The sequence below is a fragment of the Lycorma delicatula genome, chromosome 3 (assembly GCF_047948215.1).
Source record: "Lycorma delicatula isolate Av1 chromosome 3, ASM4794821v1, whole genome shotgun sequence".
In the NCBI taxonomy this organism is placed as follows: domain Eukaryota; kingdom Metazoa; phylum Arthropoda; class Insecta; order Hemiptera; family Fulgoridae; genus Lycorma; species Lycorma delicatula.
Genome location: NC_134457.1, coordinates 176273828 through 176286625, shown reverse-complemented (window position 1 = coordinate 176286625; position 12798 = coordinate 176273828). Strand labels below are relative to the sequence as shown.

The window sequence follows — 12798 nt, the reverse complement described above, 5'->3', positions numbered from 1 at the left end:
AGCTCCTGACAATTCAGTCAGCTCCGCACGATTCACTCAGCTCCATATAATACAAATAGATCCTTATGGTTCACTCGGCTCCATCTATACTATATAAGCTAGCTCCAAATTAGAATCAGGCAGTCTCATTCCATCGCTTTGAGACTCACACTGTCTTGTTATAACTCATCATTCATCATCGATATATTTTTGAATGACAGAAACAAAAACTATAAATCCTATTTCTATTCATAATTAACTCAAGGTTTTTTATTTAAATAATTGAACCAGCATATACACAACTACATGAATAATTCAACTTAACTGAGGTACTTCACTAAGGCGGCAATTATTCGACATTAAAATACTCCTTATTAAAATGTTTTTATAAGCACATGTAAAGTAATAATAGCAAAAATGCTATTATTACTATGGAAAGTAATAGCAGTTTTGTTGTGCAGTCAAAACTGTGAAGAAAAGCCAATTTTTGGAGTTTACAAATAAAATAAATAGCTGTGATAATGGACAAAAAAAAACGATATCAAGCAAAAGTAAACATTTTGTTTTATTTCAAAATGTTCATCTACAGTGCAGTAAAATGAAACTTACCCTTTAATGTCTCCAAAATTATATTATTTTGCTTGACTACTTACTAGCTGGTTTTGAGAAAAGCAATCAAATGTGCTCTTGATACAGTAACTAAAACGTATTAGCTATGATTAAAATTTATTTTAACACTATGTTTTTTATGACCTGCTACAAGTATATTAATCAAGTGAAAATAGATAGCAAGACTACCTTCTGGTTATAGATTGTTGGTTGTTTCATGACTAGTTTATGTTTATGTTTTTACTCGTATTTAATATTTTATGAATGTGATAAATATTGAATGGAGCTCTAAGATTTTCTGAAGCAAACCTTATTTATATAACTCACGCCAATAAATATATTTTTAATATTGTTTTCTCCTTCTTTTTTATAGTAAAACAACATCGTGACTGGAATATGGGCATTGTTATTGTATTAGATTTGAAGAAGATATTACACATTCATAGTAGGCTATGTATTTAACTGGAACGAGTTTTGTTAAACTGAGGTGGGATTGATGTAGAGTTAACATTTTTTTTTTTTTTTTACTTTTGTCAAGTTCATTACCGAACCAGAAATTAATACATTATTGATAATAACAATTATTTAAATCAGTTACTCCTAATTTAAGCATTTCAGTAATTATTGAATTTTTGTTAATATTTTAAATAAATTAGATTTAAAAATTATGGTATCTAATATTGAGCTCAATATTAATTAATATTATAGAAAAAACAATATTTTCTGTTCTTTCTCTATACTTTTAACTATAAATTATTTATCAGGAGCTCTCCTTTCTGTGCAAAGCTGCAGTTGCTCTCATAGACTATCCCTTGTTTTCTGCCTTTTCTTATCAATTTTGTGTTTTTCTTATAGATGTTAAAGGATATTTTAATTCTTTTTTTTTCATCTGTTGTTTCTTTTGTTACTTGACCACTATTAACTCTTAATATAGGAAACATACGTTAATTTTGGTAAATTTCAATAATAAAATAGCCTGTTAAGGGAGATTGTGGAAAAAAAAACTAAAATCTATATACATATCAGGGATATATAAAATGCAAATATGAATTATAAATAAGTAGGAAAATATGTGGCAAATATAAGTAGGAAAAAAATTCAAAATTAATTAAGTGAAACAAAAAATTTAAAGAAAACATATGTCGGAAATACCCAATGACGAAGGAGCCTAATATTTTGCAGAATTTCTGAGGCATTGAGGGAGAATAAAAAATTTACAGGGGGTATAATAGATGAGCAAGAACATAATGGAAATGGAAATTTATGAATTTAATGGTAATTAATCCAAACGATCAGGCTCTAAATTGAATTTCATTAAAAGAGCTGCGGATTCATTCATTGTAGATATTAAAGAAACAAGAATTCTACAAAATGACTTTATGTTGAAGAACATCAAAGATTTCTACAGCTCAAGTTTATGAGGCTGATATGCAAAGGAAGCTCAAAAATCTGACAGAGATTAGGAAACATGTAAATCGGGACAGTTATCTACAATGAGAAAAAAAGGCTGGTAGCAGATAAAAGCATACCCAGAGGATAAAAAAATACATTATTTACTACAAAAAGGTATTGCTCAAGACATTGCAGTGTAAAATAAGAAGAAAAAAGAAGGTAAATCAGGAAGAAAAGGATCATAGGCTTCAAAAGCCAATAGATATTTTGTCCCTAAACTAATTTCACAGAATTTCTGTGTCAACTGATTGGTAAAATAAAGCACATGACCCTGCAACTGCTTACTGATTTTACAAATACAGAAGGCAAAACAAAAAACTGAATCTTCATCTCCTTTACAAAAGTACAAGTATTAATTATTTTTATTTAAAATTTTTCTATCAGGAGATGATATCGTAGGTTAATTTATTGGATTGCCTTATAAATTATACTGTAATTTCAAATACATCCCTGCTTAAGACTTTGCTATTTGGAAGGGCAAGCGGTGGTTGTGTTTTTGCCTTAACAAAGCATAAGAGAAGTAGCTACATCTTAAGATTTTATACAGTTTTAAATTACACAGTGGTCAAACTTATTGTCAGTTTTCAGTTCGATAAATACAGATTGTAATGTCTGAGTGGAAGACTTTGGAGGAATTTGCTTATTGAAATGGTGATAAAAAGAATTCAATATTAATTAAAGATTTTAAAGGAAGAGAGGATAGAGCTGAAATAGTTTTCTGATCTTATTACAGGTTACAGTAATTGCAAGCCTTCAAAAGTTCTAAGGATGGAAGGTAAAGGCATATGCCAATAAGTTATTAAATTTTTTGATGATCTTAATTTAATTACTATTAATACATATAATCATGAATAACAGTAAAAATTCAAATGTCGTTAAATAGCAAAAAGACTGAAAGTATCACCGGTACTCTTGAGTGTATTAGTGACTGTTCTTATCTGTTTCCACAGTGAATCTTATCGTTTATGAATTTATTTCAGGTCATTGTCCTCAACTTTTCCAATCACCTGTCAACACGTTTAAAATATCAAGCAATGTTGAGCACTGAAGGAAGGAAGTTGTTCCAATTCGCTCAAAATTAAAATACAAAAATGAAACAGAAAGCGCAACACAAATGAAGCAAAAGTGGTAAATGAAAATGTGGTGGTGGTCCAGAAGAGGACCTAATACTATAGTCTCAATAATAAATGAGGCTGTTGTAAATAACTACTTTGATCTTTATTTTAAGGAAGTTAAACATGGTTTGAGGAAAAGAGTTACAGCAATTATGTGAAGTATTTAGGCTAATCTTTAAAAAAAAAAAATAGTTCTAAAATAATTAAAATGAAGTATATTGAATTGGATAAAATATTTAAATAGAAATGTAACGAAAAAAGTCAACATAGTGGAAAAACTGTGCTCATCAATTGAAGCAAGTATATGAATTTATTGAATTCTGGAAGTTGTTCTGACCAATTTTATACTATGAAAACATTAGTGCTTGATAGTAGTACTCCGGTATCAAATTGGTATAACAAGAGAGTTGACAAGAAATATTCCTAAAAATGTATCTTTTATTAATTAAATAAAGTTTAACAGAAAAAGCCAAAGATTTTTTCTATAAGAAAGACAATGATAAAATGATTTCATGATAATCAACCTACAGCTATAATTAATATTACATAACACTGTGGTGCTTTGCACTTTTAAACATTTTTACTGGAATTGGAGTAAACAGAAGCACAGTCAATTGGTGGTATACCAATTTTATAATGGCAATCAGAATGTTATTAAAAAATTAAGTTAAAAGATTACTTCATTTAGAGAGAATGGTATTTAAATAAATACATTAAGTCATCTACTGATAATTTAGGTCAATAACTTCTCTAGTAAATGAGAATAATAACTTCAGCGTACTATTTTTCCACAAATATTGAAATTTTCCATTAATAAACTAAATAATTAAAGCAGGAAACCCATCTTAGACATATTCTTATTGTCAGCTCTTCCCAAAAGTTTTGAAAATGTGTTTAATATACTGGCAAATTGTGTTGAGAGAATAATTTTTTAATTAATATTTAGATTGAATATAAAAAAAAAATCAATTGTTGATAATCAAATATATATATATACATGTGTGTAATACTGGTTTTTGAAGAAACTAGTTAAATAATAAAAATAGATTTTTCAATTAAAGCTAATTTCTTAGGAATGAATACCAGCTTAACATTCTATTAAAAATAACAAATTAAATGAGATAATTATTTAACAAATAAACTAAATAAACGTTTTGTTACTATAATTATATGTACAAATACGCTGAAAATATTTGAAATTTGTTTTTAGTACTGGCATTTTTCTGTAATAAAACACTGGTTTGTTCTTATTTTATGTAATTATAAAATCTAGACCACATATCCCCATAGTAATCTTTCTTAAATTGCAGAAAAAAAAAACATCTACAGGGTGTCCCATATAAAACGCAACCCAACCTTGTATTGGTAGGTATTGAAATAATAAAAAGGCATGTGTAAATGTAAATGTAATTTTTATTATTACCATCCATTACCTTACATTTAGAGTAAATGTTGGAAGTGGCCGCCATCTTCTTGAATACAAGCTTCAATTCTTTTTTACAGTGTTTCTTGCAACTTTTTTCAAAGTTTGTGGCTGGATATTTAATGCAGCTTGTTCAATATTGACTTTCAATTGTTCAAGTGTTTGTGGTTTGTTGCTGTAGGCTTTTTCTTTGAGATAACCCCATAGAAAAAAATCTGCCGCAGTCAAATCTGGAGATCTTGGTGGCCACAAGCCTCGACCGATAACACGATTACCAAAGAATTCCTCAACGAAATCAGAAGTTGAACCTGCGTAGTGCGATGTCGCACCGTCATGTTGTAGCCAGCAGTGTCTGTCTTCCTCTTCCAAGAGTGCAATGATCTGAAATAAAATATCCTGATATCGTTCTGCATTAATGGTGTACTCTAAAAAAATAGGAACGATTATTTTCTTCTGCGATATCACGCACCACATGCCCAACTTCTGCGGGTGTAATTGTTTTTCGTGATAAACGTGGGGATCTTCAGCACTCCAAATTCTACTGTTTTGGCTGTTTACGTAGCCATCCAAATGAAACTGTGCTTCATCTGTGAAAAATAACGAATCCATAACATTAATAACCTCACGCAGAAATCGACGGAACCGTTGACAATATTGTAGCCATTCTTTTTGTCGGGCTCAAGAAGTTGATGAACTGTTTGGGATAAGGTCGTAATTGTAATTGTTTGGTCGCCCGATGAACAGTTGATTTAGACAAATTAATTTCAGCAGACAAACAACTGATCAATTTATTTAGCAAGGCAAGTAATCGGTCTTTGATTTCGGTGACTGTATCTGTATTCAACACTGACGCAGATCTTTTGTGTTCCTTGTTATTAACAGAACCGGTCTCGCTAAATTTTGCAACTAAACTTAATACTGATGTTTTCTTAGGAGCTGGTTTATCTGGGTACTTATGGCGAAACAAATCTTGCACTGCAACCGCTGATTTCGTACTGAACTACGACTCAACAATGAAAACACGTTCATCTAGCGAAAACACCATCTTGTCTCTAGCAATACACTGAACGTTATGATTGCATTGTTGTTACTTCGGAGTGTTCTACTGCGTCACCGCGATGTTCAGATGTTGGACGAGTCCATTTCAGTAACGAGTAGGGGAGTAAGCTTGACTTTTGAAATTTCATGGATGAGTGATTGATGGGTTGCGTTTTATATGGGACACCCTGTATATGAAATATAACAAAAATCCTGGGGAGTTTACTTTCATTTTAATGAAATACAGTTTAGAACCTGTTTCATAATTTATTGATTGTAATTATTTTAAATGTTTTATAAACTTAGTAATAATTCTATAATTGATTCTGCAGTATATTTTAATTGTGGTCTTTAATGTGTCCATCAACAAGTAAAACAAGTCACTAATTTCATTTAATCATTTATCATCTCCTTCCCTTCACACTGTTTATCTTATTAAAAAGATACACTTAAAAACGTGTATGAGATCATAATAAATAAATTCAGACTCTTTGATTGGTGTTATTTTTCTAATAAGCTTCATCACATTAAACTGATTTCAAGCATCAGAATTATTTTCTATACTGAATTATAATGTCAGTGATTACAATAACAAACATTTTATTCAAAAAACAAGTTTAAACTAAAAATGTATTATTCATAATCTAAATTATTACAAGAATTTTACCTGTGTATAATGGCCAATCTTGAAAAAATGGGCATCAATTTTTACTGGACTATATTTGTAATCTTTATGTTCATCAAACCACAACCTAGTAATTTCTTTAGCATCTTTTTTACCACCATCATCAACAGTACTGTATGTAGTAGCTATATTCTGACCCACACCGGCAAAACGAGCTGAAAATGAAAAATAAATATTATTTATTCTAATTTTTACATTGAAAAATTATCTATTATTTTAACTATTACAGTTACATATTTTTATTTTTATTTGATTATGACATGCAAAGGGGATTGCAATTATTTAACAGTCGAAGGAGGATTTTAATTTAATATTACATTCAATGCAAGCATGTATTTGTTCGAGTTACTCTTTTCTCTACAAGGCATAAAAAGACTTATTCAATTTTGCACATTTGTTGTCCAAATGAATATTATAACTCTGGGAATGGCATAGACTAGGTAAAAATTTGGCAAAACAAACTTATTTATCTAAAGCGGATTACAGATAGCTGATACAACACTCATCAGTTGATAATTTACTCCATTTTAATGTAATAACTGTTTTCAGAGGTTATTCACTAATTTAATAAAACATAATTTCAGCATAGAATTTTTTTTTGTAGTTGGGATTGTTTGCAGTGTAAATATGTCTATTCAAGTTTTTCTTTTAAGAATGCATTTATTGGTCCATAAATTTTTTCATCAGTAATTTGAAATACTTGTTAACTGCTTTCTAATATGTGTTTAACTTTGATGTACATTTCTCATCAGTTTATCTGTTGAGCTATCTTATCAGAAAGATGTTGCAACAAGTATGAGCAACAGGGTGTTTTATCCCTTGTATGCGCCAATGCATGGGTTGCAATATTTGTGATTATGAATTTGGTCAGTCTACTGTATGATGTTATATAGTTTATTTTCAATCACACTACACTCACACTCATAAAACACTAACCAATATAGCAATGCCGGAGAAAACAAATTAAGGTATAATGATTATCAGAAGTACTACAGCAGAAAGACTGGATGCACAAAGACTAGTGGAAATAAATTAAAAAGTTAGTGTGTTTAAAATTACTGTATTTATGAATCAAATATTTAAAGCAAATGTTAGTCAAACGAAAAAGAATATAAAAACCCAATATACAGACAAACCTCATATTTTAAAAAATTAGCATACTGCAATCTATCTAATTATGCCAGATTGTATTGGTAAAGTGTACCCTGATTGTTGTAACTATCTTCTACAGGAAAAGGATAAACATGCTTTTAATTTTGGAATATACATGACTTATATAATAGAGATAAGTAGCTTAGGTTGAGAACATTAATAAACAAAAAACATTCCAACAACACAAGAGATGTATCAAAATTGTGAGTTGTCCCACTTTCATTTAATGTGCAGTTTTTGTTAAAACCAATTTTCTTCAGGCATCATAAGTGATACTGAATCAGAAATAGCTCTGAATGATAAATGAATCACTATACTTCTAATAATGACATATAATGTAATATCTACAAACAAATGACACTTCTAATTTCAGCTGAGACCCACATTTGTTTTTTCATCCTTAATTATGCTTTAAATGAATAAGTTTAAAAAATCAAATACTGGATATAAAAATTAATGGTACTGTAACAAGACTGGTACAGCGAGCCAGAGTAACGGATTCTTACCAATTATTGTGAAAGAAGTAGAAAATACAATAATGGGAGAATCTAGAAAGGGACAATAAAAGAAACCCTTTTATTATAAGAGGTCCACTTAACAATTGTCTTTTGTTACACTGCCCGCTGTCAAACAATGAATACCTGTTGCTCCGTAAGAAGAGACCAGGTTTGGAATTCATAGGAGCAAAAGCCTCGGCTTTGTTCTCGCGCTATGACTTGGATCTGGTCCGGCAGGTAAAGAAGCTAGAGGTATAAATATCCCAGTAAGACCAGCTAAAAATCAGTTTAATTAGAACCAGTCTGCGAGACGTTATGACGTCAGTTCTGCAAGGAGAGGTTGCAAGATTGCAGTTGGGCAATTAAGGCAATGCAACAAGTAATTTTCAGTAAACACGAAATACTATTGGTGAATTTACCATAAAACTATAAGTGAAAGAAACAATGTACTACATTTCATTCATAAACTGTTAAGGTAGTTTTATTTGCGGGCAGCAAAGGTATTTGCAAGTTAATTTTATATGACTGTTTGTTAATACAAAGACTAGTGATTAAAAAGAGTTAAGGCTAGCGGTTTCTTTTGTTTATGGGTCTGAATTCTAGTTTTCTATTTATCTACCTGGAATAAGTTCCAAACAATTATTTATTTTAAACTCTGTCTTGTGTGTAATCTCTATTTATTATTTACTATTGGCATTTATAACTATTTGATGTGTAATATTATGATTTGTTATTCTTCACTGATTACATCATGATTATGCTCTGTTTTTATGTCATGATTATGTTATGTATGAATTGTTTGATTTGTTTGTTATTGACATCTAACATTATTATCGTTTCCTACTGTTTATTATTACAATTATCTTGATTATTATTGTGATTTTAATTACCATATTAATATGTTTGCTTATTATTTTTATTGTTTTATTATTGTCATTAATTATTCTGATTGACATTATTATTATAGATTTGTCTGGTTGAAATCATGAATATTTTAAACCAATAAACTGAAATTATTTAAATATTCTAGATTGTCAATCTCTTAATATCCTGATCGAGCCAAGAACACGTGACAGAATTTTACTAACAAAACAATTTATTTTTTTAAATTTAACAAAACTCCCTTGTAAAGAGGGTTTTATATATAGAGTGAATAAGTAGTAGAGGGAATTAATTTGGGGCCTAATTCTAGAACTTTAAATAAGGAAAAAAGTTCATACAAATTTTAACTTATGTCAAAAAACACTTTCTCATCGAGTTAACAGCCAGCAAAAAATTTCACCCATATTTTCATTCCCATGGTGAAGTAAGTGAGAAATAAGCCCATACTGAAATTTTTAAGGCGTTAGATAAAGGTAAACTTGATGGTTTCTTATTTTTTTGGCCTGAAAAATGTAATGAAACAGGTCTCAGAATGATATACCTCATAGTTTTCATGATATACAATATAACAAAGAAACATATGGTGACAAAAAACAGGTTTTTTAAAATTTGAAATACAATAACTTTGCTTAATGACTAATAAATGCTTAAATTTTATTTAAAAGCTTGTAGAAAATTTAATTCTGAAAAAATTTATGTAATAAAGTCTACAAAAAAATTTAAAACAAATCAAAAATTGTTATTAATAAAAACAAACAGAACAAAAACTTAACAAAAAAAATGACATTTTAAATATAGTAAATTTAGACCTTTGAGAAATTAAAATACTTTTAATTAACTAATAGAAAAAATACTCACTGTGATTTATACTGTAATAATTTACAACAAACACTTGAAATTTCTACCACTGACATTGATGCACTTTTAAACTCGTTTCCTTACATTTTCTCACCAACTAATGATATCTATGCATTCCTTGATCAGGGCAACAGTATTGAGAATGCGAGCAATTAGTTTATCACATGTTTCTACTTTTTTTGTTTGTATACCTCACATTTCATCCACCCCCATAAGCAGTAATCTAAGCGAGTGAATACTTTACTGATTCTCATACTGAAGATCTATTATCATTAACTTTGTCTGGATGCACACTAAATTATGAATGCTTGGTTAGAGACAGGCAGATGCAGGCTTTTCATTAATGATAGGATAATAAAATAAAATTTAATCTGTATTTTTTCTGAGACCACCCCACTGTCACTTATTAATACACAAGACACAAATTTGAATGAGTAAAGATTTTAGAAGATAGATTGTGACACACTTTTAAGAAAAAAAATGTTGGTCATATATATATATATATAATTAACAATATATATATATATTGGCCATCCCTGGTTTAGGGTACAACAAACACAAAAATACTACATACCTTAATTATGAAAAATAATTAAAGACAACCAATATTATGTCAAAAACAACAAAACCGCCAAACATTTATTATTAACATGTAACCATAATTTTATGTCAATGAGTACTATTTAAATTAATTTAAAGCATACAATTGTTGTTACCAACCTACCTTTTCAAAGGTCTAAATTTATTACACTAAAAACAGCTGTTTTTAACAAGTTTTAACAATTTGAATTTTAACAAATTCATAACATTTTTTTGTCAAGTTTTATTATTTTTTTTTTTTTGGGAAAGCTAATTGATTTTATACGAATTTCAATACTAGACAGTGAATACTGGTGTTCTTTGGTAATTGGGGTTCAATTAACCACACATTTATGGAATAGTCAACCTGAGTCTGTACAAGACCTCACTTCATTTATGTCATACATATCATTTTCATCTCATTGGGTCGTGGGAGAGTTGCTTGTTCACTAATTGAACAGATTACAATGTACACATTAGGGAAATTTTTTTTTTTTTTTTTTAATAATAAGTTTTTTTTATTTTTCATAGGCTTTATTACATCAATTTTGTTAGAATTGAGTTTTCTAGAAGTTTTTATAATAAAATTTATACTTTTATCAGTCATTTAACAAAGTTATTTTATTTCAAAACTAAAAAAAACCTATTTCTCATCACCAAGATTTTCTGTTTTACATTGGATAGCTATGAGATATACAGTTCTGGTACCTGTTTTATTAGATTTTTCAGTAAAAAAACATAAGAAAAAATCATGTTTACCCCTTATATAAGATCTTAAAAATTCAGTATGACCTCATTTCATCAAGGTGAAATTTTTCACTAGCCGTAACTCAATAACAAACCATTTTCGAACATACATCTATATTTACTTTTTCCCTTATTTCAAGCTGTGGAATTAGTTCCCAAATTATTTCCCTTTCCTCCTGAATCACTCTATATAAAAGCAGGTATTTTGTTAAACTGTTTGGGTAACCCGTCTCTTGAAGTGCAAACTTGAAAAGAATCTATAAAAGGGTCTTTGTTAAAATAAGAAGGATGCTTTTCAACAGAAATTTCTCTTTAAAACTACAAATTAAAAAGATCCAATTCTGTATTTTATCAATCTATTTTTATGGTATGAAAGCACTGACATTAAAATAACATGAAACAAAAATTTAAAAAGCTTTTGAAATTTCTGAAATTAGTTTGAAGTAGGCTTCAAAGATATTATTTCTTAAAATAAGATTGTTTTTGCTCTAATATTTAATTTTATATTACATTTCTTTACACTTAATAGAATCAAAAAGTCACATTTACTGATTGTGATGAATTTTATTAAAAAAAAGAATAAGAAATCAACTGCCTTTACAATCTTAGCTCTACGTTTATACATGACAGATATTCAGTATTTTTAATTGCTTTTTACATCATGTAAATATAAGTAGGAAAAGGCACAACAGCTTCATATTTGTAACTAATTATTTCAAGCAAAAAAACAAATTAATAGTTTGAACATTGTGAACACTTTTAAATCACTTAAAAATAAAATGATATAATCATTATATATTTATCTATATTTTTTCTATCTGTAGTCTGAGTCACTTCTCATATGCTCGTTTTGATTTTTAACCAATATCTATTTTTATTAATCTATCTTATAAGCTATCTTCACATTATGAATATTCTTAAATGTTCATTGGAAAAAAGACAAGTAATAATCAAGTCCTCAAGAGCTCAGCTTTTGGCATGCTTGTTGAAGTTTTACTTTGATAAACTTGTGTAATTGCCTAATGTGATCTAAGAACTATTTTAAGCATGAGAACAATATGTATAAAATCAAGATCAGGTATGACATATAATTGGTCAATTAAACTGCATTAAGTTAAGACTACACTTCTATGGAACTTAAGACTACATACAGTTTCCATTTCCATTATAGGACTTCTGTTAATTATATGTATTAAAGAGGGATTACTAATATAGTACCTAATGAAAATCTGACAAACGTTTTCAGATAACAATACATATTTGAATTAAAGACTTCATAATTCATTTCTTGAATCTGATACCCTTAAACAAATTAAATTTAATAATTTGGCAAATTTTTTTTTTAATTTTCTTCATGTATCTTTTAACAACACCAGAATATTAACTTCAAAACTAACTCTACAAAGGAAAACAAATACTGCAACAAGCTGCCAGGTGAATTAAAAAATATAGTGAACAAGAAAAATTTAAAACCAAATTAAAAAAATAATAAAAAAGAAGGGTTTTTATAGCCTAAATGGCTTTCATTAACAAGTAATTTTAAAGAATCATAGCTATAATTCACTTCTGATTAGAATTTCATCAAAACAGTTTATGCTAACACTCACTTACGACTGTTTGTATTTTTTAAATATGTGGAGATTTATTAAATTTATTTTTTACCTTGCATTAAAGAATCCATAAAGAAATACTAAAGTAAAAAGTAAAGTGAAACAATTTATTGCATCTTTAGATTACTAATCCTAATTTTCAGTTCTGTTTAATAAATAAAACTCATGTGTC

The 12798-nt window shown here is 28.6% G+C and overlaps 1 protein-coding gene across 6 annotated transcripts in view; it reads right to left on the bottom strand.

Moving 5' to 3' along the window:
- LOC142321042 (salivary antigen-5-like) overlaps positions 1–12798 on the bottom strand; it is a 49482-nt gene that overhangs the window by 10057 nt on the left and 26627 nt on the right. For all 6 annotated transcript variants that reach the window (XM_075359043.1, XM_075359048.1, XM_075359044.1 and 3 more), the window contains exon 4: positions 6284–6456. In XM_075359043.1, the coding sequence (XP_075215158.1) occupies positions 6284–6456 (173 nt within the window). The remainder of the gene's footprint in view (positions 1–6283; positions 6457–12798) is intronic.